Source organism: Anarhichas minor, unplaced genomic scaffold, assembly GCF_050575085.1.
Source record: "Anarhichas minor isolate MPS153535 unplaced genomic scaffold, ASM5057508v1 ptg000014l, whole genome shotgun sequence".
NCBI lineage: Eukaryota > Metazoa > Chordata > Actinopteri > Perciformes > Anarhichadidae > Anarhichas > Anarhichas minor.
The window spans coordinates 16,158,014-16,185,713 of record NW_027466460.1 but is presented as its reverse complement, the minus strand read 5'-3'; the positions used below and the strand labels follow the sequence as shown (position 1 = coordinate 16,185,713).

The following is a 27,700-nucleotide window of genomic DNA, read 5'->3' as shown; positions in this document are numbered from 1 at the left end:
ACGGTAATAAAAACCTGGAAGTTAATTCTTATCGAAACTGATACAAATGATGTTGAAATGCAACGAAATAAAGTCGCAGAAATAACTGTGATTGTCGTGCGGCGTCCGCGTCTCGTGCTCTCATTTGAAGACAAAATAAAGGACTTTGTAACTCAGACTTCAAAGACCAGGTGCTCTGCTGCACTGATCACACCCTGGAGTACACGTCTACATCATTACAAGGTGAGAAGTTACATAGAGGTTAGCAAGAACAGGATTTGTAGCTCATTAATAAAGGTGTTTGGTGTACAAGTGATTGAGTTCTGAACACCAACGATGACCAAACCTGCTGCTCAGGTTTCTTTCTTTCAACGCCTGCTCTCTGATGTTTTAGTCCAGAAAACATCCTGAGATGTAGTTAATCACCGACTGAAGCCGGAACGATCACTGAACTACAGGAAGTGAGTCGCATGATGCCGCTATAGTTGGGCGGCCTGCTCATTGTCTCGAATTGATTAAGAAAGATATTTGTTGAGGGGGTTGAAAGAAAATGGTTGCCGATGCCATATTTGATGTATGAAATAGTGCACGATGTACTTTGACTTAAACTTTCTTGTTTTCTTTGCTTACGTCAAAGTCCCAAAGCGCGCTGCAGCGTTCCAAAAGTTAAATCAACGTTATCTCGGTGCGCAGCCATCACGTCCTGTAAAATATAGGCACTTGGGGACCCGCAACAATTAAACATCAGTGGTTGTTGCAGACACACTCTACTGGGTGCATTTCTAGATTCTAGTCAAGAGACGCGTCTCGATATCATTAAATAGTTTAACTGTCAGCTTACTGGTTGTTTGTTTTTTAAACGGACCCAAAAGTGCTTCTCATCTAGAAAAAGCCACATAGACCAATTCTGGCTCTGCATCCACTGCTTCCAATCATGTTACACTGGTATCTGTGTATTAAATCCTGTAAGATCCCCAATAACAGATCTGATGGTGAAGCCACCAACGTTTAAACGTCCGGTGCTGAAAAAACTGAAGCCAACGCATACGTGCCAAAAAACTGCAGTTCCTCAAATGGCCACTTGAGGCCGCCTCCTTCCGATCCCAATAGACCCCCATGTTTAAATGGCTAACTTTACAGCAGCAATAAACATGTTTACAGCCTGGTGCAAAATAACGGTCCTCACTGCCAAGATGGCGACGGCCCGAATCAAAACGGCTCTTCAGAGACTACGGTGATACTTTACACATAATTGAAGACCTTTTAAATATCTGAGGCGACAGATCTTCAGTCTTTCAAAATCTAAATTTCCCTTTCAGTTGATCAAATACCAAAACTCGCCAAATTTTTCCTCTTTGTTCCAATAAACTGCATGTACCCAAAGCTACAGGAACAAGTCAACCAGCTCCCGATCACATCAAACACACAATCGTCTTTGTGTGTTTTTAGGGGAATTTCTCTTATTTGGTCCATAAATCCTTTGCTTACGCGCCCTGCTGTCTGTGAATCGCTTTCTTTGTCCGTCAAACCATAAGCAGCACAACTTCATGTGAAAATCATATGATAACCATAATGTCACACACACACATACTGAAGTCCTAAAATATGTTTTTGTCCCATCAGCCCTGGGCCTCCTGACCTCGTTAACTCACCCAGATTTCAACCAATCCTCATATCTGTTTGATGCTGTTCAGGCTGAAAGATGTAAAATCATCCTTGTGTCTTTGTGTCTTTGTGTCTTTGTGTGTGTGTGTGTGTGTGTGTGTGTGTGTGTGTACGCAGGCAAAAGTATTTACATGCTGTTGAATTTTCCGATTGCTTTGAGGACCACAAACTAAATCTCGCCACGTGCTGCTTTTGATAAAAATGCTGAAATGAATCAGAATATTTTGTCTCTTCTCCATAAAGGCAACATGTTGTGGGTCACAGCTCTCCGTCAGTCACACTGCTGAGAAGTGTTCAGAGTTTGTTGCATTATTTTGAAGTTTCATTCCCTTCTTTTTTTAATATATTGTGTGTACATGCACAAGTGTATGTTCGGCTCTTATAAGGTTGGTGGATTTTCTATAGATTTTTAAAGTTCCTACTTAGTTGTAATGACATCGACTTCCAGAGACTGGAACGTTTTGGTTTACAGTCGGTACCTTAAATGAATGAATGAATCCTTACAGTACCGTTCCTTAAAAGGCAACGTCTTTGAGGCACAAACTTGTCCCCTGACAGCTCGCTGTGATGACATCTGCTGGCAGACGTTTTGCTCAGCTACGGGTTTAAGTTCTGTTACGCTCATTATGTACTTTGAGGCAGAAATACACTTCTAACTGCAGGTCAAAACATGGAACCATCTTTCCATTTCACTTGGAAAGAAATCAAACAACATGTTGTTGTTGTTGTTGTTGTTGTTGTTCCCCAGAGCCCGCTGTGATTGGTTAGGCACATTTTTGCAACACAAAAAAAAACAAATTTCATTTGCAAGATGCATTGAAAGTGACAGTAGTTGATATTCTCGAAGCTCTTTTGTGTTGTGTATGAGCGGCCTGTTTATGCCGTCTCTTTTATATTTACGCTGACTTCATGCTGCCCTCTTGGCCGAGACTTTAACCTGCTTCTTCTTTTCCATTATTAGTATTTTCTCTTAAGTGGGAGTTAATGACAGCTGCAAATGTCAGCACATGTGGTCATTAGTGTGTGTTTTAGGAGCAAGTGCAGCGTTGACGTAACGCTGGCTTATGGCCGGACGTGGACGACCATTAATCTGCCTCAGTGTATGTTGTGCAGGATTTCTTTTTTTGTGTGGATTTAACACCATAATGGCTTCTGTGGGTTTCGCTCTTATCCCTGTTCGTCATTTAGTGCATGTATCGGCACAACACACACACACACACACACACACACACACGTGCATATATAAATATAGAGTTTGTCAATCAGTCGGTCAGAACGAGGCCTCGGTATGAGCCGTGTGTTTACGTGGAGAGGGGGAGGAGACGGACGGAGCTTCACAGCGGGGCGGCTTCTCTCTCGCGGAGGAATCGCTGCTCGATCAGATCCTTTGTGTCTTATTAGAAGAAGAAGACGCGCTCGTGCTTCTCCAGAAGCTGATATGTAACATAACGTGTCTTAACTCTTCGGTTTGTCAAAGTGAATCATTATGTCAGAATACGAGTTGACACAGTGTCGGTGTTTTAGTCTCCTCTGGGTGACGTTCATGTGCAGCTGTTCTGTGCAAAATCAACAGCAACAGATGCAGAAAGTAACGTGATGTTTATGTCGTGACTCTGTGATGTGATTTGATGATCTGGATCATGACCACCATCATTCTGCAGCTTTAATATTTAGTGTTTTCCCGGGAGGGAGTGATGCTGAAGCTCTGGGACATCAACGCTGTCCATTATCCCTGTTAGTTAATGACACAAAAAATACAAATAATAACATATTAGTTGCCTTATCCCTCCTCATACCATGATTTAGGTATTATGTGCGTCTAATATTCTGAAGTCCAAATTGCACCGACTTCGTCGCTGCGCGTCCCTGTGTCGCCAACAATACAGCTGCCAAGCGTGAAGTAGATCGGCTGGGCGGTTCTTGAGACGTGCGAAGGACACAGACGGAGATTCATTGCTTTACAGTCGGATGTGAACCAAATATCTTTGTGTTTTAGACAAAACAAGCGACTTAAAGACAGAATCTCAGGCTGTAGGATCACAATTTTAGACCAAAATCTGTGAAAATCCATTAACTGAGAAAATGAATCATTAATAATCAATGATGAGAATAATTGTTAGTTGCAGCTTTAGTTTAAGAAAAACCTGCAACATTACTAAAGCACAGAGTCAGCTGTTCTCTTTGTATCTGAAACTAAAACAGCTGAATAATTCAAAAAGTTACTTCAATCAAGCTGCACAGGTCTGATTATCTCTGTGTGTCTTTGTCACTGTGTGTGTGTGTGTGTGTGGGGGTGTGGGGGTGTGGGGGGGGGGGGGGGGGGGGGGGGGCTGGCTGTGTGTGTGTGAGACATCTTAACAGGTATATTATTAGAGGCAAAATGTCTCATCTGTGATCGTGCAGCTGCAGCAATGAAGGACAGGTGAGTCAAATATATCAGAGAGAGAGAGAGAGAATTAATGACTTTAAATTAAATTAATGAAATGAATCATTCAATGAGGGCATAAAAGAATACGAGACGGTATTAAAGACTGAGTGAACAAATGAAAAATAAACCAGACATCCACCAAACGGGGGCAGGAGAGTTGACGTAAGAGAAGAATGTCCATAGAGTTATTAAAAGCAAATGAACGAAAGAGGGAATGAAAAGGATGTTCCTGAGAGGGGGAGGGGAGAGGAAATGGTAGAAAAGGTAGAAAAAGAGTGTGTTATGTCTCAGCTGAAGGTCGCCTTCAATCCCCCCTCCCTCAGTATGTTGTGCGCTCTTTAACCCTCACACATACTCTGTAAATATAGCTCTACAGTGATCACATAAGCCCTGTGTGTGTGTGTGTGTGTGTGTGTGTGTGTGTGTGTGTGTGTGTGTGTGTGTGTGTGTGTGTGTGTGTGTGTGTGTGTGTGTGTGTGTGTGTGTGTGTGTGTGTGTGTGTGTGTGTGTGTGTGTGTGTGTGTGTGTGTGTGTGTGTGTGTGTGTGTGTGTGTGTGTGTGTGTGTGTGTGTGTGTGTGTGTGTGTGTATGTGTGTGTGTGTGTGTGTGTGTGTGTGTGTGTGTGTGTGGAGCCCTCTCGGTTTCTTTTGTCTCATCCAGCATTTAAATCTCATAAGGAATTTACCCACGTGCCCCGGTGGGGACGAGAGGAGAGGAGGGGGCCGGCTAAATCCGCCATCAACCTTTAAACCCAACAGTCAGCGTGAAACGCACAAAACAACGTGAAATTAAAGGAAAATCAATAATGAAAGAATGTCAGCAGCTTGAGCTTCATAAACAATAATAAAACGGTCATTAAGAGAGGAGCGGGAGGAAATAGAAACAGGAGGGCGTCAGCGGGCTGATGGCGGCCTCACACTACACAACAACACAACACAGTACAATAGGAGATGGAGTGCTGTGGGCTCTCTCGTACCGAACAATGAGGCTCAGACGGGGGAGGGGGGGGGGGGTTTCCCACTTTAAGATTCAGCGCTCGGTGTCATTGTGAGGGATGTGGATACCCTGCTGCGTCACCAAAACAAACTGCAGGGCTGACTTTGTGCCGCAGCTCTTATTCTTTGTGAGGGTTTTATTTCTTTGGTTTAAAAATGCATCTTGTGTTTTGGCACTCCGCCCACATACGTCTGTGTTTTTCCACTCCTGAACATGGGGATTTGTGAAAATGGTCTCTACTGTTGGTGACTCTGAAAAGGCCAGTAAGGTGTTTTTTAGTGTGGACAGGTACAAACTAAGATGAAGCATTGATGGTATAATGATGCGTCTGAGTAGTTTATTAGATATCTAACCTCCTGAGATCCTCTCGACTCCACTTCTGACTCGCTCTAGTCGCCAAGAAAACATTTCACCTTTCTCAAAACCACAAATTGAGCGTGATCGTTTGTTATGACGGATATTATTAAAAGTAACGTGGATCAATAACGAGTATGAAGAGCAAGACAGTCCACTAAGGAGAGGTAGGGCAAGACGGGGTGGGTGCGTCAAACAAACAGAACCTTCACCCAGGAGGCAGCTGTTCGTGTCCCGTGTGAAATGAAATGTCAACATTGAGTTTATTCGCAAGAAAGTCGTCTTAGGGCGGTGTTTATTTATTTATGCTAGTTATGTTGTTTTGCTGCGTTGTTATTTGAACACAATCCGTGACCATATTTGACAATAACAAATTAAACAAATTAAACTCGGAAGCGAGCGGCGGTGGAGGTGACAACACTTTGGGTTTACCCGTCAGCTCTTCACGTCGGTAAAACTGGCTCGAGAATGTCCAATCGTAGATTTAGATTAATGTATAAAACGTAAAGTATAAAGTCTGACTAGTGTCACATGTCCTGCAACTGCTTCACTGTAAAAGTCAAATCACTTCCCTTCACTGGCTGTAGCTTTTGTGGAGTAAAAGTTGACTCAACATTAACACTGTTTTACTCTAAATCTGACATCATCAGCAGGTTTTTTCAATGTTTTTGCGTGTCTCTGACTACTAATGAATGCCAAAAGAGCCTCCCATACTCCCTTCATCGCAGCAGTTTTGTGTTAGATGTCAACAAACCTCTGGTGCAGAAAAAGCAACTGAAAGTCACGTTGTGTGTTCAGGAGCCGTGACAACAGAGAGGCCTTGGGTCAAATCTCGCTTCTTTTTTTGTGTAATGAAGCAGAAATGTTACATAAAGATTCTTTAAAAAATTTGGAGCACAGCTGGAATAAGATGCATCCATCGGAGGTTAAACATCATCACATCTGTTCTGGACGACGGATGCTTCATTAAAAGCATAAAAAACAAAAAACCAGCCCACCCCTCCGCTGCTGTGGGGAGGTGTTGCCCCCCTCAGTGCGTTAGGTGGTCAAGTCCTGCGTGCACAAATTGGATTTTCTGCTGTCCAGTAGCTCAGCTGTTCGCTAAGCATGATGTCACTGTGTGTGTGTGTGTGAGTGTGTGTGTGTGTGTGTGTGTGAGTGTGTGTGTGTGTGTGTGTGTGTGTGTCCCTCTGGTCAGAGCGAGTTTTAATTCAAGTGAAATGTAGGTCAAGTGGGGACCAGATGAGATTGTTTAGTGCAGCAATGCAGCTTCTGATGCTGATGCAAAATAAAACAAAAGTGTGTGTTTGTGTGTGTGTGTGTGTGTGTGTGTGTGTGTGTGTGTGTCAGGCTTGTGTGCAGTGAGTCACTGAATCATATTAGATGTCTGTGTGTGTTTCTGTTGCAGCTCAAACTCCAGAGTGAACACTTAACCTTTATTAATAAACGGTAAATTGAAAGTTAATCTTCACTTAATAGTTATTGTACTATTAACAAACACTGATACGATCATTAATGATGTTTAGTAATTATTAGTATTGCTATAATTTATGTTATTTTATCATTTATTTAATATATAAATTATATTCAAACGTTTTATTCTTACACACAATGTAACATTTGAAACACCTTATTTAGTGTACGTTAATGATTCATCAAACAATTTCTCAATCTTTAGGAAGTTGTTTGTAAAACATGCGTCAACATCGATGGACCAGAAACCGTCATCTAAACGATGTTTTACAAAGTATTTGTTGAGCTGTCTGAAAACAATCTGGAGACTCTCTTGTATTTGTGTGAACATTAAAAGATGAAAATCGGATCAAATAACATCCAGATTGGTGTAGCTGCTGCCGGTTGGCAACAACATATCGAACAGTAGTTCTTTATATTGTCTCCACTTTTTCTCCGTTTACTCTCGACGAGTGGAAGCAGGATGTGAGCTGTTGTCGCCACACAAGGCTTCTTGTTTACTGTCAACTGAAGTTGTTTCCTCTGCCAGCAGGAAACAACTTCTGATGAAAGAAGTGTGAATAACTGATCGAGACATCCGAGACGGTTTTATCCAGTGAAAATGAATTGTTCTTGTTTAAGCTCCAGATCAGTGACTGATCATTGAGATATGATAAGCCTTTGGTGAACATTTAATGAGTCTTAAGTCGGTCTCTGTTCGGTGTGTTGTTGAGTTTAGCTCACGCATGTGAGAGGCGTCCACATGCAAAACGACGATTTCAAGCCTCGTCTTCAGAGGAGCAGCCTTGTGACCAGAACGTTGCTGATTTGAATCTCGGGGTAAAAATAAATCTGTGGCGTGTGGAGAGTCAAAAGATTAGAACCCTCCATCAAATACTTCTTCAGGTAGCAAAGCAAGCGGAGTGGTAGCAGCAGAAAACTGGGAGTGTCAGACTTCATGATCCTCAAGACATTAAGGACTCAAGTCCGCCGACGGCAGAAACAGCTGATCAGTCGTGTTTTTCAACAAAGGCAGAAAAACCACCTCACGCAGGTTCACCAATTTAGTGCAATTACGGACATCTGATAGTAAGATGCCTCATTTGTTTGCTACACAGTGGAGCCATTATGCTTTACTTCGTCAAGTCCCCACCTCCCTTTGCAAAGAACTTGATAGTCATTACCGGAGGAAGACTGGTCTCAGAGGCTCCGTGTTGGGAGATAATGAGCCGGACGATGGTTTCGTCTTCACGGCTCTTTGATGCTAACGAGGAGATTCAGCATTTGTTGACTCGTGTGTCTCCGCCACTCAGCGAACCCACAGTGTTGCTTTCACAGCTGCAACTTTGCCACGCGCCAGAACAAGCTGTTAGCTGTTGGTTGTGTTCACGGCACTAAAACATTAAACACCTAAACTGCATTAGTTGTTTGTGGGGCCGTCCTCGACCAAAGGAACTCTGAGACGACCAACACTCAGACAACTGTGTCAACTCCACAAATAATCCCACAAAAGCATCACATTAATTATTAGCTTTACCAGAGATGTGTTCATGCATTTCTTTCATTCAGCATGAAAAGAGCTTAAAATAAAACGACTGATTGGCGAAAGAAATCTTAGTTGACTAAGATCAACACGGCAGATTAGTAAACTAATTGACTAAGAGGGGCAGCGCTAGTTCTTTGTAGTGTTTTACAATTAGATTCGCAATAATTCATTTCTAGAAATAGTTCCTGCTGACCGCCCATAGATGTCTTCTTCACTAATCCAAAATGTTGGGACCTCATCCAAAACGAACCTGTCCAAAGCCTGAGGTGCATAAATGACCTCTAAAAACAGTCGGGTCGAAGAAACCTTAGGGAGAGCAACAGAGGAGGGATCCCTCTATCAGGGTGCACAGAAGTGCAACAGATGTCAGAGGGCAACAGGGCAGAACATCGATACAGCGAGACCTGATCCAACCAAGTCAGACTGAATATACTTTGAATGTGGCCCGACTCTGGCTCCAGATCAGTTACTGTGAAAAGATATGGCGTTTGAATTTTAATGCAGTTTTCCAATCAAAATCATTTGCTCGACCGGACACCGCTCGATGTAAGTCTCCAGGAATTTCCTTGAAAGTACGCAAATGATCTGAGCTCATCTGTTCCTGTTGTGCTGCCGCTCCATCTCCCCAAGACGATGTCACGCACACCGCTAAAGAACTCTCTTTATGAAAGGTTAAAGGTGAATTCGTTGGCAAGCGTTAGGATGGGCGACAATGTCAGCCGAATACAGGAAAGGGGAAAAAAGAGAAATCCAATGCCAGCAGGTCGGCCTTGTGTCGCTCTTTTGAATCTGAAAGGTTTCTGTTTTCAGGGATTGCAAATTGCTCCCCTTAAGAAAGGATAAAGTCTTGAGTGCTCGTTGGAGGCCCGCGGTGCATTGAAGCGCGGTGGTCTATAAGAGGCAAGGTCTCAGTCTCGGTAACAGTTTACAACCTTTTCTCTTTCTTCTACACTCCTCCCCCAGCCGCAAGATAATCATTTAGACTCCTTTCATTACCGCTGTGAATAATTTGTCCCTCTGACTGAAAAGAATATTAATAGAGGTCAATATGCAAGAAAAAAAACATGTTACCCTGCTCTCCTGGCATTACAGAACTATCTACAATTCATCCATTCATTTATTTCATTGCTTGTCTTATTGTTGACTCTCTCTGACATTCACTTTTCTATGTTTTTTCTATCTCTCCTTTAATCGCAACCTTGTAGCGTAGTGAAAGACGTACACAGCCACGTGGAGAGGAACGACTCTTTGTCACGCTGAAGACTGAAGGGGTGCACTTTCTTCATGTTGTCAGAGTTGGATCAAAGGTTTGCGACTATTGCAAAAAAAGAAAAGATTCTACTCAGCTGTTTACATGGCTGAGGAAAAATAGTATTCCTCTAATATTCCTGTTTACATGCAGCCGTGTAAACTTACTATTAACGTAACCAGGTGGCGCCGGTGCACCCGGTCTGACGGCAAGCGTCAGAAGCAACCGGGAGAATTATTTGGCTGGAAAACAGCCAAACCAAAACACAAAGCAGGAAGCCAGTTCCCTTCGTTCTCTTCTGCTCCGTCTCACAGCGTGTGCTGGAGGTGCAATCACACCAACCGTTGGGTTTCTCTACGCTCAAACGGAGCATATGCAAGACTCCTCAACAAAAAAAAAAGAGCAGTCACATGACTGAGTCGTGGCTCCGCTTGCTGGACAGATGTTCAGCGGCCTGTCATCCTGCCAAGTTTAGAGAGTTTTGGCAGCAGCGGGGAGTCTAAATAAATCCGATTTCCAGTCCCCTTCATCTTTAAATAAGCATGATGGGTTTAGCTCCATGCCAGTTAAGAACACTTAATGACAGAATGTGTGCAGATCATAATCAGATTACGATTCAAATGATCATCCCTGATTTTAGAGCCACTAACATGCTTGTCTTTAAATAGAATTAAAACAGCTTCTCTTATTTTTGTGCTGCTCTGTTGGCGACAGCCGGAGCCGGAGGCATTATGTTCACTGCGTTTTTCCTCATTTGTTAAAAATTCTGACTTTGACTATTGATAATAGATTAATTTCTCATGTGATCAAACAATGTAAGTGTTGTGCTTTTAGACACAAAGTATATCTGCACCAGATTTCCAGACTTTAGACTAATCGGAACAAACTTGGTGGCATTTTTTCTACGCAATAGGTTAAAGGTCAAGCTCACTGTGACCTCACATTCGTCCCATCCTCGTGAACACGATGTCACCGGAAGGCCTTGAGACAAATTCCTCAAATTGGGCACAAACGTCCACTCGGACTCAAGAATTAACTGATTAGATTTCGGTGGTCAAAAGGTCACTGTGACCTCTCTGAACATGTTTTGGGCCATAACTCAAGAATTCATATGATAATTATTTCACACAAATGTTTAATATGATAAAATGATGAAGTGAAGACATTTTGGACAGACATGGATGTAAACTGCACCTTGTCTGGTTGGAGCAACTCTTTCTTTAACCAGAGCAACTGGAGATCCATCACATTGATCAGACATAGTTCTAGTTCAAAACATCGGGGGATGAAGTATTGCAAGTACGAGTGGAATGCACCTCAACAGACTCACATTTGTATTCATCTCAGTGCAGTGAAAGGTTCAAATACAGAGTCATCACCTCAACAAAAACAATCGAAACACTCCAGAGCTCAAATAAACTACAGGGCCTGAAGGCACCAGTTCAGTGTCTGTAGTCCTCCATCTGCTCTCGAGTCTTTTGCTCCATCACATCCCTGTTGTTTACTACTTTAGCAGGCAAGTTAATTGGCAGAAAATACAAAGAATACACCACTTACCACTCCCATTCAGTAATCCCTCACTAATCACCCCCCCCCACACACACACACACACACACACACACCCGACATTCATTTGCACAAACACACAAACTCCCCCATCTCTCCTTTAATTGTTTTCAATTTGTTTCCTCGTTAGCGCTTTCAAACCCCTGCCCTCCTTCTCTTCTCACTTTTTTTTCTCTACGTCTAATGGGGGGGGGGGGACAGGACATGCACAAAAGGGAGGGAGGGCGAAATGCGAAGGGGCTGGAGAAATGAATGATGGAGAAGCAGAAGCTATACAATCTGCACAGGAAGACCAGAATCCAATCAGAGGCTCAGTGCAGAAAGGTAATACTTTGAAATATTTCCAGTTGCCGTCAGCAGCAGTAGCGGAGCACAGCGGACGAAAGGAAACACGAGAGAGAGAGAGAGAGACCATCCCCATCCTCCTTCCTGCTCTCCACCACATAATGAAATAATTAGGTAATTAGATGAGTAATTGCACTAATTCTTATTTCTCTTTCCTCCCGCTGTGACATCTGCTCGGTTGCAGAGATGAGCAAAAGCCAACAGGGAGAAATAAAAAGAAACGTATATTTTGAGCAGCACCACACTCTAGTCCAGGTTTGCCCCAGTGCATTATGGGGAAACACAGACCCCAAATACATAGCCATACCTTTAGGCTCTGTGTGTGTATGTAGGAGAGGGATTTGTTGCACACATGCAGTCATCCGATGTGCTGCTGTTTGACGTTGGGGGGGGGGGGGGGGGGGGGTGATTCATCAACCAATCAGAGAGCTCGACCTCATTTCTTTTTCTTTCTCCTTTCCTTCTGGAAGCCATGACCATGTTCAAATGTTGAAAGTGTGACTGGCTCAACGCCAACGCAACGTAAAACCACCAAATCCACTGTTTGATGTGTGGCGTGATGGTGTGTAGTCTTTTGGTTTGCTTCTTGTGAGACACCGCCCAGTTTTGATTGCTTTTACAGTGTCTCTGCTTCGTTAACAAGCAAGTGTGTGTGTGTGTGTGCGCGTGTGTGTGTGCGATGGTGGTGTGTTAGTCACAGAAATAGCTGCCAGCGCACATCAGCCTCCTTTGAGATCATCACCGGATACTTCAGAGAGAGAGAGAGATGAGATGAGATTAGGGATTTGGTTTGCCGAGAAGCCGTCGGATTGAACCGACACACTGTGTTCAGGCCGTGTGTTTCATTTCTAATGTGTGTGTTCTCTGCGTCTCTGCGTTTTACCACGCCTTTGGCCAATCGTGCACGTATTTGCTTTATTCCCCCCCCCCCCCCCCCCCAGGACGCACACCAACACATAAGCATACATAAGCATGCATACATACATAATAACTAAATTACTTCTCACTTCACAAGAATTGGGAGTTGGTTAACAAAACACATTTAAAAATAGTTTTGCTTGCGACACTATTTTTTCCCCTAAACACTGTTATTGTCTTAAATTAAGTAAATTAAGATTCATTGAGATTCATTACTGATAGTGTTGCATTCATTTTGTTTTCAGGCACGAGAGACTAATTATATTAAAAGTTAGGCGAGTTATTACTTTGATGGTCTTTATTTAGTGTAGTTTTTAATTGACAGAAGCTATGGATCACTCAGAGTTTTAAAACTTGAAAATCAAAATACACACAGTGATATGTTTAGTTTATTTATAGTTTGTTAGAAAAGAGCAAAAAACAATACGTGTTAAGAAATACTTCAGTTCCCGCAACGACGTCAAAAACTTTGGACATTAACTTATTTAAGTCCTCACCAGGATGCTCTGTTCCAAACTTTCCCCCAAAAGGCGGCAATAAAGTTTGAGCAAACAAACATTGGCAATAAACTGTAAGAACATGTGATTGTGCGTTGACGACAGAGATGTAAAGCTTTCTTGCTTCCTTTGGTCGTTGGTTGTTTGTAGCCTTGAAATCCGATCCTCGATCTCCACTGAGGCACCACGGTCAAACTGATTTTTTGTATTATTTCCAGCAGTCAGTCAAACCAGACAGCCAGTCCTTGGAGACTTGAGAACATTGTCACGAACGTCACTAGATGGAAAGAGCATATTCGAAGAATGAAGAGCTCTCAGAAACAGATTAACTTTAAATCACAGAGGCCAAAGAATGTGCGGGAATCGATCTTGTGTCATTTGTGAAGGAAATAAATGAATCAATGTTTAGTCAGCAAAAATGATGACTCATTTCTGGGTTTTTGGACCCGCAGCACTATGGACTAACACTCATGTTAGCCTAGCTTCACGTTAGCCTAGCTTCACGTTAGCCACAATAACGATGCTTTATGCTACATTTGTCTTTCTTCTTCTTGCTGCGTTAAGTCTTTTTTTGTTTACCTTCAGGGGGCAGAAACTCCAAACAAAAGTCACAGAAATGTTGGCGTATCCAGTTGTAGCATGTTAGCCAAAACATTCTACTTTTGTTATTTTTCACAGAAACACACGACCATGACTTTGCATTACATGGTGGCGGCACGGAAACAATTCAAGCTTATGAAACAAAACTACTTGGATATGTTTAGGAAAGATAAGATCAGGGTTTAGGTTTAAATAAGTATGTTTGTTATGCAACTTTAATTACGTTTTATAAAACAACTCCATGTTGACTTTTGGTTTCACACAGGACATGAACGCTGGTTTCCTGGGTGATCCATCCGTTCACTCCAACCTCCTCCTCATCCAGACTTCATGAAAACATGTCTGTTGAACCACCACCACTTTCCACTGGCATCGTTTCTATAGTGCCGTCTAGCGCGTAACGTTATCGCGCTGTTAAGAGGTCGCGGCCATTTCAAGTATATCTCTGTGAGATCAGGCTCGCCGTGTAGCGAACTAGCTTGTGTTAGCTCCTCGGTTTCTGTGGTTCATACGAAGCAGCATTTTGTAGTCATGTTGGTTCAGATAAGTTTGAGTGTTTTCTGCTTGCTGACGTGTCATGTGACGTCCTTGTGTCATTCCAAATCCCGAGTCCCCCGGCTATCACCAGAGTGGATTATGTGTTTATGCTCCGTGGATCATAATCGGGGTTAAAGTGCAAAGAATTGCACAAAATAATGTTGTTCTTACTTGTTTTTTGGGGTTTAAAAAAAAAAGAAGCACATACTGTGTAAATGGCTGCAGCTAAATAGTGCAAAGACCATTAATATCAATGAGGTCTGTTGCGCCACTGATCTTTACAGTTCACAGTCTCTGTAATCTACCGAGTGAGTCATCAACCTGACATCCTCTTTTGTTGCCATTTTATCCGTTTAAACTTTAACTCGTAGGTTTAGGAGAATAAAAATTGAATCGCCTCAAGGCTGCTTCTTACTGTTAGATATAGTTGTTTAAAAAAGACGAGGTCAGGCAACAAAAGTATCACTGTGAAACGCACTTCTAAAGCCGGATGTATACTTGCTTTTTAACCACGCATTCGTGTTGACAACCAAGTGCTTTGTGAACGACAATTGTTCACATACTTGTACTACTGTGCAAGGTTTCCACTAAAGCTCACACCAGAGAATCAGACCATAGAGCAGCCAGCTGGTTTGTCGTCATACAGATGCGGGTAATCGCAGAATTGGTCTAATTAGCTGGTCCTCAAAACTTCTCCGCCGCTGACGTGCCTACTGACCCTGTCATGTGACCCTACTGCCCCCCTACGCTGCCCCTACCGTTCATGCATGCGTACTGCATCTTGCGGTAATTTCTGAGGATGTGCAAATGTCTCTCGCACTCGATATTTTGGGGGTTGGGGAACATGGGACCAGGGTCACCGATGCAAAGGAACTAAATTACTAAACCTGCACACAAACAGACCAATAAGGAGGTCGAGTGCTGACGTTTTTTTGCTGACTGGATATCAGCTGTTTAATTCAAGCAGGCTTTTTGATCCTTCCTGTCCCTCATACATGTTGTCTCACTTCCTCTTCTCTTAAGCCCAGACCCCGGTTGGGCTTAATTAGGTATTGATTTGATCAGGGCCAGGCGAGAAGGCCTGTTCTAAGAGCTTTAGTCATGCTGCATTATTAATGCTCATGCAGCACTATATATAGCTGAGGTCCAGTGGTCACAGGAGAGCCGAACGTCGGTTTCCATGTTCAGATGGATGGCAATACTTCCTCCAGTGTCGAGTTCCTTTTCCATGCCTCTGAGGGAATTGGAAAGATGCTGTTTCTTGTGCGCGCTTTGATTTGATGAGCATGCCCTGAATGAATTTCTGAGCAGCTCGGTGGCTCCCAACACTGTTTTTGTGTTTGTACGGCGTAAGATGTAGTTCCTGCTGGACGTCCCCCGTCGTCCAACGTCCACTCTGAGGTGGATTAATCTATCGTTTGCTGGTCATTTATGAAACCTTCTCCGTATGAAAATAAAAAAGGCCAATGCCTCTGCTTCTGTCTCCATAGTTTACTCTGCGTGGGCTCTGTGTCTCGCTCATAGAACAGTGGTTACACACGTAACTTGTTTTGACGTCTTTACTGGCCGGTAACGTCAAGCGTACGGCCTGCGTTGTCTTTTTTCCAAACTACATCGGTGGATGGGGGAGGAGGTGAGAGAAGTTGTCTGTTTTAGATTTCTCACAGATGAGGGGGGGGGGGGGGGGGGTCTAGATGACAGATGAGTTACTTCTCCAAAAAAGTAATTTAAGCAATCCTTATAAAAAGTGACTGTTTGTTGAGTTTCATGTGCAGCATAAATACCAACAATAACACTATTCTCCTGTGTGTGTATTACACAGCCACAGTCTGTTTTGTTTAAATGACTATTTTAGAAACACATTGGTATTCCCCACCCGCACTGCACAGTTACGAGAGGAATCGCGTGTTTGAATACTGAATTAGTCGGGTGTGTGCGAGTGTGTTTATGTAACCAACCCTCCGCTTTATTGTTGAAATCATATTTCGACACCCTCCTTCTGCAGCAGCTCCTCACTCAACAAGGTTTCATTTGTGCCGTTCGTACGTTCACATCACATATTTGAAGTCTGTGCTGCTTTTTTGTCCTCTCTGGTGCAAATGTGGATTAGCTCGATGTCTTGTGATTCCCTCCATGCATGTATGTGTGTGTGTTTTTGTGTGTGTGTGTGTTTCTGTGTGTGTGTGTGTGTGAGTCACTTAAGTTTGTGTCACGCTGCTCTCTGCTGCACTGCTGGACTCTGTGAAGTGAAACGAAGTGACACAATGGAGGTTGGGGAGAACAGTGTGTGTGTGTATATACAGTGTATATTATATATATATTCACATGCATTTTTGCATAACACACTGACAGAATCCCAGATGTCATAATGTGTGTGCGTGCGTGTGTCGTCATGTCATGTGTGAACGCTTTTGGGCCCAGAGTGTGTTCACTAACTGACCTACATTTCTGGAGCTTTTGTTTTTGCCCGTGGCTCGGGGAGACTTTGTCGCCGTTATCTCATCTAGCCAATCACATCCCCTAATCTGGTTTTTGTCCAATCGCATCCTCAATCTCATCCGTCCAATCGCAGCCTCTGCCTCGGGGGGGGGGGGGGGGTCATCCTGTTCTGTACGCTGGGGATGCATTTGTGGCTGTCACTTTAAATATGAAAACACTCTCCATCTCGTGGCTCAAATAGCACGGGGGCCCGTGTAACTTTGACTTTCAGCGAGGATTTCTCACGCTGCATCGCCCCCAACCCCCAACCCCCCCCCCACCCCTCCTACTTAAAAGGAGAGCTGTATTTCTGTGCTGCTGGAAAGTAGGGGCAAAAAAAATGCTTTTGAAAATTCTTTGAAGCTTCCGTTTTTTGTTATCAAAGCTGCCTTTGTTGGCTGTATGAATTTTGCATGTGTGAACTTTGTGATGTGTTAGTGTGTGTGAATGAGGAGGGGGGGGGTGCACTAATTTTGGTTGGCTCGTTCAGAGGAGGTTTGGGCAAAAGGTCAAAGACGTTGGTGATGAGTTTTACTCGATAGCATTTGAGCTCCTGAGCGGACCCCTTAAAGCCCAAATTTGTGCACTATCTGCAATTCCAAAAGAGACCCGACAGGATATGTTTTAAAGGATTTGTAAGTTGCTCAAGCTTCCCCCGGCCAAGCTCAGACAATGTGTGTGTGTGAGTGTGTGTGTGTGAGTGTTGATGTGTCTATCATACCATCACCACATGATAGGTCTTGCTGGAATTCAAAGAATAACACAACTTATCTTGTTTCTGGCTTCGGGCCAACACAAACAGAAGACTAAAGGAATGGTACGGAGGGATTTCACACACACACACGCGCACACACACACACACACACACACACACACACACACACACGACTTTTAGACTGAACTGAAATTTACTGAAACAACTCACCTTTCACTAAGTCCCGCCCCCTGGAACTCAGACTGGCCAACCATAGCTTAGCATCGCCCAGCTCCCACCAGGGCCCGACAACAATGTGATGGTTTTAGATTTTAGATTTTCTTTATTTTTGAGGCTGATTTAGTGGATTTGGAGCTCGTCACGTTTAAACGTTGTCTTTCCAAACATTCGATGATATTTATTCAGATAGTGCAGTTAGTGACAGTGTGGGCTCCATGGTAACGTAGCTGCGGGGAGCTTTTCAAAGGGTCGGCTGTCTGTGGAAAATGGCACCAATAAAAAATGTCTATGATTCGTAGAAATTGGTACGCTTGGGAAATTGGCAGTGACGCTGTGATATCGTAATATTGCATTCTGTATTTATAGTGACATTGGTTCATTTGCAGACAGCACAGGCGTGTTTCCAGATTCGCTTGGCAGGTAAAGCGAGTAGCTGCCTCCTTTCTTCGTCCTCGAGTGTTTCTGTCAATATTGTGCTGGTGGAGATGAAGCCCAGTGTGTTGACGCTCGGATAACAGCAGACTCATTTCACACGAAACACACGACATATCGGGACCATCCGTAAATCGTGTTCGTACTCAAGAGAAAATTCGAAATACGGGAAAATTGGTGAATGCGGCAAGTTTTCACTCTTCAACGCCACTTAAGAGCAAATATGTTGGTACGAGTGGTGCATGAGGCCCAATGACCCTAAAGATACATTTTATGGGCACATTTCCCTAAATCCAACTGGTCATGTGTTTTTGTGCTGGTTGTAGTACCAAGATACCAAGTCTCTTGTTTTTAACCCTTGAGAGAGTCCTTCATACCGAATACTGAATATTAATCTAAGTTCTTTGTAACTCGTCTAATTACTTCCTGTCTTCTAAAACTGCAGTATCGTGTATAAAAAGGCTGTGGATGTAAAAACCCTCAAATTAAAGCATAACATCAGCGTTTTAACCTCATTGTCGCCGTTTCTTTTCAAACATAAACCTCGTCCAGACCGTATACGGGACTCATGACTGACCGGATGGTTTCCATCACCGGTCGTCGGACGAAAACATTTAGAAACACATCTGCAGTCCTCGAAGCCTTGACTCTTCCCACCGGTTGGTTCGGGAGCTGAAGTGGCGTTGCCGTTGTCGTGAGGTCGGCCGTAATGATTTTATAACGGAGACGTACGTTTCGACTGCGGCTCATCGAGCTAGTTCATTTCAGTGTTCAGTATGTGGCCTGACAAGTGGCTACACTTGAACTATGCATATGTGATCCGCTAACCTTTCTACTCCGTGTTAAACACACACACACACACACACACACACACACACACACACACACACACACACAGATGTATGTCTTTGTCTCTGTTGCTCTGGGTCTGCCTCCATTTCCATTTAATGGGGGATGACGTTGGGGGAGGTGGGAGGAGGGTCAGGTTGAAAATTGCAATATGTATTTATGTTTCTCTGTATGCGGTTGCCAAGCAACAGCAGGACGAGGGTATTTACAGTTAATAAAAAAGTGAGTGACATTAGCTTGGTGTGTTAGAGGTAAAGCGCTAATTTTTCTTTGAAGGCTGAGAAGAAAGTCGTGTGTGTGCGTGTGCATAATAAGCGCTCACAAAGCCTCCTCGTCGTAGATATTTCGATGTGTTTCTGTGTGTGTGTGTGTGCTCTCACATCATTGTCTACGTGTGTCTTTGTGTGACTTTATTTGTATTTTTGTCTGTTTAATACAGAAAAACCATTTTTATTTATGCCCTTCAAATGCAAAACAACTTCAGATTGCAAACTGCTTTGAGCTGCTATGTTCACTTTAGTTTGTTGTAGATTTTTTTAATTGCAGTGGAGGCTGTGCATCAGCAAAATATACCCTACGGGAAACGCACTTTGTCATTTGTGTTCCTAACCCTTCAAAAGATGAAATATTGTCTCAAAATTCCTTTAATATTGCAGTTTGACAGTGTTTTTTTCCTTCTTTCAGGTTTTGTTTTACGTGGTATTAAAGCCGCTGTCACTCGTTGTTTTGATGGTAAACATGTCCGCCTGCATTAACGTCACGTCTCTTCTCTTTTCATAGGCTTTGAAAGCATCTTGGAAGGCTTGTTTGGGCCGGGACTAGTCAACGATATCACGCTTTTCCAAGGTAAACATTCTCAAACACACAAACAAACAAATACGCAAACAGCAAATGCAACTTTGAAATAATCGAGAACATAAAATGGATGTTGAAAGATCGACTTATCTTTTAATTATCAAAGATGAATGACTATAAACTGTGGACATGAATGAAATCAAACAAACAAATCAATAATTCTATCTTTTAAAAGCTGCGTCTGTGGTTAAACTTCATACGGACATGAATCAAAAATGTTTTTGTTAATTACGTCGTTATCTCAAGAAAACAATATTTGTTAAATGGAGACAACAAGAAAATGAATTAATTAGAGATAACATCAGATAACAAACAGCGGTTTCCTCTTATTACTTCAAATGTTTGGGTCAAATCATCCGATGTTGAATGTCTTCAAACGGACGAGATGAGCTGACGGTGATTGACTCGTGACGCGAGTAGAAGGATGTGTGACGACTCACTTTCAGGTATTTTCTCGTTAATCTATTTGGGGCAAAGGTACCGTGTTTTATACTTCCTCTGAATGTAATCCATTCAATCTCGTGGATCCTTCCACTAACTTCACCAAGTCGATCTGTGTCAGCTCATCGGGGCCGTCGGATTATTTGACCCAAACATGTGAAGTTATAACAGAAAAACAATCTTTGTTCTCTCGAAATAATGAAGCACAATAAACATTAAAGCACAATAAACACGAATCGTGTTTGTTTAGGGTTTCTACAATGTAATCCTGTGGGAGAGACAGTATGGACATTCAACAAATATCGTAAAATGACAATAAACAGCATCTCTCTCGATCTACTGATCTGTCTCAAGACGTTTATCTTAAGTCATTTTGCAATTCACAGTATTTAATGAACTGTATATAAGTTTGTTATTTAGGCAGCATGGAGCCCGAGAGCCCTGTTTGAAGGAAATAAAGCATGCACTCATATTCCATAATGTACGGTAGAAGTCACCAAAACTGAGAGAGGACTTCCTGCTCTGAGTGACACAAATGAAATACGGATGTCATGAGAATAAAGCAAGTGAAGATCAATATCACCTAAACCCCCCAGATCTCTCTCTCTCTCTCTTGTTCTCTTTCTCGCTCTCTCTTGTTCTCTTTCTCGCTCTCTCTCTATATTTCTCTCGCTCTCTCTTGTTCTCTTTCTCTCTCTCTCTCTCTATATTTCTCTCTCTCTCTCTATATATTTCTCTCGCTCTCTCTTGTTCTCTCTCTCTCTTTCTCTCTCTCTCTCTCTCTCTCTTCCCACGGAAAAACGAGGTCAACATGGTGTCCTGGAGTCATGTGACCTCTCCCCCACCAACTTACGGCATTTTTTGAATATTTCTGGCTTGTCTACGTCATTTCTTCACTCGTGCATTACGCTTCTACACACACACACACACACACACACACACACACACACACACACACACACACACACACACACACACACACACACATTCTCTCCCAACAAAGTGCATGTGCAAGTTTACACAAACACACGCCAACGTCACTAGATTTCATGAAGTTAAATAGAATCTAAACATTCACGCACTATTTTCCCTCAGAGAGCATTTATCCTCTTGTAAATCCCCGATTAGTGTTTTCCTACATTTCCCAGAATTCCCTGTGGCACTTTGTTTTAATAAAGGGGCCGCAGTTAGTCAGTTCTCATCAAGCATGAAAATTGTCATGTGACCATATTTTCTTCATGGTTTCACAGTAGCCCTTGTCGTCCAGTATTAGTTGGACCTGATTAACTTTGCACAGGTGTTCATCACTCTCTCAGTCCTTCTGTTCAAACGCAGACATTTACAGCTTTACACAATGATGAGGACTGACCACACACACACACACACACACACACACACACACACACCTCTTAAATCAAAGGTGGAAATAAATTCAGCCGAATAGTCAATTTGTTTAAAAAAAGAAAAAAGGGATTCCAGTTATTTCCAGTTCAGTTTTCAAAAAAGTTAAAGTTGTATCCAGACTTTGGATTTAATTTCGTTAGATACATTAATCCCCCCCCCACACACACTAATCATTGTAATGTAAATCTTTCCAAAAAGGTGGTATCAAACCATCTCTTTAAACACATTGACTGTTGAGCAGGAACTCAAAGATTCCTGCAAAAGGTGTCAACGTCTTCCTCGAGCTCACGCACACACAAACAGGAACGTGACTATACTGCGAGGGCGGGAGGTCACGTTCGCAGTGGGACCTGAGCTAATTGGCCCCATCCCAGGGACAACCACGGGGTTCAAGCACAGCTCACCCTGCTTTTTTTTTTCATTACAGTAGCAGTAGAAGGAGAGAGGGAGTAATAAACTGTCACTTTTATGTGTTGCACATCTCACAGGAATGTGAGAGAAAGTGGACTGTGATTGGAAAACACAGATGTGACCTACAGAGGTGCAATACTCTCAATATCGTCACTCTATTCAATGCATGAAAGGAAACCATTTATTTCCATTCGTCTCTCTATGGAATGAAAATTAGTAAGCAGACTTGATACATGTAATCTCTTTCAGGAAGCACTTTGCACTTTGTTTTGCACGGTAATACATGTTAAGATTGATGTGAAAACATGGCATTATGGAAGTTCACCGCAAAGAAAAAGAGGAAAATAGATAAAGATGTTATCGAGCCTTCGCTAAGTCCTAAGGTTGACTGGCTAATCGTAGCGTTGGCACTTCTATGCTACGCTAGCAACTGAAGGCATACTGAATTAAAACGCATGCTGCGTTTGCTTTTTATTGATTGTAACGTGGTGAATGAAGAGGAACAGTGTTCCTTAATGTCATTGTCTTCTGTCTCGATCGCCAGGTGATGCAGTGGTTCACTAAGAATGAAACTAGCAAGTTTTACATCGACATTAAGTAGTTTGTTAGCACAGTTAGCTGTGATGTCAAATATAGTCGTGTAAATCTGCGACACGACGTCCTCTGCAAATTAACTCCATATTTCAGCGGATTTTCCTTCAATGTTTGCAGAGATGATTTGTTTTCTTTCTCTTCTCGTTTTTTTTTTGTCCTGTTTTTATTCCCGTTGGTCTTAATTACGTCTCTTCTAGATCAAACACTACGGAGGCTGCAGAGGAACTTTTTAATTACTGCAAATGAATGAATGCGTTTGTTGCATTTTTGGGTGGAACAAGTAACTCAAATCCATTGAAAATCTGGAAAGTTATTGCGAGATTTGGTTCGGAGCATTTGTCTTTCACCGCTTTGTGACTTCAGGTTTTCTTATTTTAACATTTTAAAGTCAAGTAAAGGATTGTTAGACGAGCCGCCGTCCACAGGGCTGAAGAAAGTCTTTCAGCTCCAGCTGCTTTTCTAAACTGCCGAAAAAGTGACAGAGATAGGAGGTTCTGATCGGACACAGTATACTGTGTCTGTATTCATTTAGCTCTCTCTCTCTCTCTCTCTCTCTCTGTGTGTCTCTCTCTCTCTCTCTCTCTCTGTCTCTGTGTCTCTCTCTCTCTCTGTCTCTGGAGCTGACTCGGCCTTCCATTCCCCCCACACGTCTGTACTATAACACACTCCTCCTTTCCTTCTCTCCTCTGTTGCTTCGTCTATTTCACTGCATCCCTCTTGTTTCTTCTCTCTCTTCTCTCTCTTCTGTTTTCAGACTGAACCGAGGGCTTTTTAAAGGAAGCGTAGCGCCATGGCAACAGCTCAGCTGTAACCAAGTCGATGGCAGTCTCTCTCTCTCTCTCTGTCTCTCTCTCTCTCTCTCTCTCTGTCTCTCTCTCTCTCTCTCAGCTCTGAAGGTGATATATTGGTGAAAAGCTTTTGAATTCTTTGAAGGATGAAGACGTGTAAACCTAACACAGTATTGAGCTGAAATGCTTCTCAGTGAAGCTGAACTGACAGTTGGCATCATCTGAATCAATCACGAGGCCACGAGCACAGATTAATATTGATAAGAGCAACTACTGATGAGCAACACTCCAAAGTGTGTACGTAAAATGTACGGCTGCAGTTTAGGATTATTTTTCTCATCAGTTAAATGTTTGATCTATGAAATGTGATAAATGTCCGTCGCATTTTCACAGAGTTCTCGTTGATGTCATGAAATGACAGACGGTCGAAAACCAAAATAAATTCAGTTCTAGTTTCAAAAACAGGAAATCCGAGAAGCTGCAACCAGAGAATTTTTGGCCATTTCTGTTCTTAAAAAATGACTCAAAACAATGACTAAAAATACTACATACTAGCCCATGAATTTGATCATCCATTGCATTGACAAATTATTTTGCATTTAAAGTTGTATTGCATTCATTTCGGCATAACACTGAGAGAGAGGGAGAGGGAGGGGGGGAGGAGGGAGAGAGGATGCTTCATGATGGGCAGCAGATGAACTACCAGGAGACGGCAGTGGATTTCTTCATCCCACTGTACATGTTTAACAAAATGCAGGCTTGGAGAGGGGTAATTACTTCTTCACACATAGGGCTTCAGGGCACGACTGCTTCGCCAACGGGTGCGGTCTTATTTACATGCACTCGATCACACACAGAGAGGCGCTCGTCTTTAGGCAACAACATATCCCATATTGAAATGAGCTCATCTGTCGATCACTGGTTTGGTTAGTTTTTACACGGCTTAGTTGACATATGAAGTTAGTCATCGTTGGGATTTATTAATTGGCGGAAGCAAAAACTACAACCGCACAGGCTTGCTGATGTCTGTGACTGTGTGCATTAAGTTGCAGGATACTGACGGGATTATTTTGTAGTTTGTTTAACCCGTTGCTTTCTGTCTCCCTCTCTTGTCCAGACTGCGAGCCCGAGGAAGTGTCTGACTGGTCCTTCGATGAAAACTGTCTCTTCTGCTGCCTGAGACGCGAGAAAGTCAAGGTAGGAGACGGCACGACGTTTTGTCTCCTCGTCAGACAAGACGCCGAGTACGCTTACGTGGCTTTGATGCCGTAACCGTCAGAAAGTGGTGGATGTTATCGCTTTCATCTCACGGGGTTAAGGTCCAGGGTTCACACGGTTCATTAATGTTCACGGGGGTTTTCCTAAGCCCAGAACAAATGCATGTTGGGTATCAGGAGAACTCCGGCCGTTGTGGGTTCACTTTCAGATGTTTGCTGCTCGCAGCTTTCTTGAGAACCGCGTACACAAACACTTCACCTCCTCGTGTCCTGAGAAAACAAAACCTGCCATGACAAAGTTGCATCAACATTTCTATGATATTTAAAAATATATTTTTGACATACTACACTGTATGTGTACAGTTTGTGAAGCCCTCTGAAGCAAATTTGTGATTTTGGGCAAACAAAATACATTTTATTGAATTTAAGTGAATTATGACATTTTTATGCCATTTTTCCGACGTAGGCCTACTATACTATGACTTTAAAAATATATATTTTTACGACGTGATGTGACACGACTTTTTTGGATTTTTTTCAACATACGTGACTTTTTTTTTACAACTGTTTTTTGACATACCATACTTTTTTCGACACGCTATACTATGACTTTTTGTTTTGTTTTTTTCAACATACTATACTTTTTCGACATTTTATAATTACTTTTTTCGACATGCTACACTGACTTTTTAAAAACTTTTAAAAAATACGATACTATGACTTTTTCGACATACTGTACTACAGTTTTCTTCGACATACTGTACTCTGTACGACATTTTACGCACCGTGAGGAGCCTGAAGCTGCTGATCCTCAACTTCAAATCAAAGTACAACATACTGTGATATGACATTTTTATGACACTCTGACTTTCTTATGACATTTTGTAATACTGTCATTTTAAAGAGCTTTCTTACAACTTTGTGTTCACTACATTTGTTTCGACAAACGATACGATGTCTTATTTATGAAATCTTTGTGGCATGATATACTACGACAGTCTTAGACACTTCTTTTTATAATGACCTTTTTTTTTCATGTGGCGTCAAATCATAGAAGTTATCTTGAGACACTTTTCATATAGCGCAGGTCTAGACCGAACTCCGAAACCTTTGGCGGAACCGGGCTCTAGGGTGGGCGGCCGTTTGACCCGATGGGTTTAGAGAGAGGGAGACAGAGGGAGGGAAAAAAGGGAGAGAAAGAGAGACAGTTGTAGCAGAAATAATGAAAGCTTATTAGACTACTAGTACTAGCAGCAGTGGATATAAAACAATGATAATAGCAGTAAATGTAGCCGTACTATTCATAGAAATATGACAAATGATACCAGCAGTGGGTGTCAAGCAGAGCCATGGCAGCAGAGTCAGTCATGAGCCAAGTGTAGACCTGATCCACAGAAACCTGCCACACGAGAAAGCACAAAGACTCCACGAGGAAGCCGAGTCAGTAACGTGAATGTATACAGAGAGGAGAGAGAGGAGAGAGAGAGGAGAGAGGAGCTCAGGCTAATCATAAGAAGTCCCCCAACAGTCCAGGTCCAAGGCCCACCTGAGCCAGCCCTAAGCGTGGTCTTTATGGAAGAGGAAAGTCTGTCTCCCTGGAGAGAGGAGCTTGAGTTGATCTGGCTCCCGTTATCGTGGAGTAACTGAACTATGAGCTCATTAGGATACGATGCTTTCTGACCGTTGAGGGCCTTGTAGGTGATGAGGAGCATGTTCGTTTCTATTCGGTGTTTAACAGGGAGCCACTGCAGAGAGGCTTACACAGGAGGAATATGATCTCTCTTCTTAGTTCTTGTCAGTACACGTGAGAGTCTTAAGAGACCTATTAGAGCAGCCTGGTAAGAAACAGTTGCAACAAAAATGAGTCCATGCAATCGTTACTTATGGTCTAGATTACGGCGTTGTTTTGAGACGGGGTGTGCCTGATCTCGATGTCCTTAAAGGTTGTTCTGTGTCAGAGTTAAAGGACCCGATCAGAGATAACTCCGATTCTTTCAGGTGTTACTGGAGGCCAGGGCAACTATATCGTTAAATCACTTGTTCTGGAGGTGTTGAAGGGACAATAACTTCTGTTTGGTCCTTTTTATGGCAATTGAATGCCTCCGGCAGCCTTGGACCACATTATGTTTTGGGGGTTTTCCTTCCGGTCGTCCCATTCTTGTAAAAAGCGACATCTCAGGAATGCCCGGAGGGAAGTTCTTTAATATTTGGCACAATCGTCCGCCGGGACTAGAAGGCTGAACTCGGTGGTCAAAGGTCAAAGGTCAAAGGTCACTGTGACCACACAAAGCACGTTTTCTGCCCCGAGTCATGTGCTAATTATGACAATATCAAACCAGTGCCTGATGGGGTAAAATGTGATGACATTTTAGACGGAGGCCCACAACAGCGAGGCCGTAGGTCTGGTTCACCTTTGGACAGACCCAGGCTCGCAGTCTTTATGCTAAGCTAAGCTACTTGACTCCCTGACATAGTTTCTCATTTTCCTCTCAGCAAGGAAGCCAATAAGCATATTTCTAATGTGAGCTTTACAGAAACTAACCGACGGACGTTTCAGCTTTTAAACTACTTCATGATTATTAATCACCGGGTTTAAGATATGAACTGTGCAGCACATTCATCCGAGGCTTGCAATGAATAAATAATCAGCATCTATGAGAAATTAGTGCAACTTTCAATAAAATATAAAGAGAAGATGTGGTATGTGCAAAATGTAATAAAGCTGAAAATCATCTTCAGCACTTCCACTATATGAGTGAGAGATTGAGGGGGGGGGGGGGGGGTTCATTCATTTTTAAGTCAAGACAGCAATATAAAACGTGAATCAATGTGTTTCCAGCCCCTGTGTATATCCTGCAGAGTAGAGATGGATTCTGCTTCCTGTCTAAGAGTTTCTTTCCTTTGTCCACACTTTGGGTGTTTTTGTCTGCCCGCCTTTTCCCGAGCTTTCTGCTGGAAGCTCCTCCTCCTCCTGCAGACTTGTTATTTGCGTTGTTCCACCATCATGGTCTTGACACCAATTTAGCTTATGAAAGGAGAGTGACATAATGATTTGGAGGTGTGTGTGTGTGTGTGTATATGTGTGTGTGTGTGTGTGTGTGTGTGTGTGTGTGTGTGTGTGTGTGTGTGTGTGTGTGTGTGTGTGTGTGTGTGTGTGTGTGTGTG

At 42.8% G+C, this 27,700-nt stretch overlaps 1 protein-coding gene across 1 annotated transcript in view; it reads left to right on the top strand.

The window, feature by feature from the left end:
* Nucleotides 1-27,700, top strand: part of lcor (ligand dependent nuclear receptor corepressor) — a 61,756-nt gene that overhangs the window by 16,937 nt on the left and 17,119 nt on the right. The window contains exons 2-3 of the mRNA XM_076092035.1: nucleotides 19,606-19,671; nucleotides 24,436-24,515. Of these exons, the coding sequence (XP_075948150.1) occupies nucleotides 19,606-19,671; nucleotides 24,436-24,515 (146 nt within the window). The remainder of the gene's footprint in view (nucleotides 1-19,605; nucleotides 19,672-24,435; nucleotides 24,516-27,700) is intronic.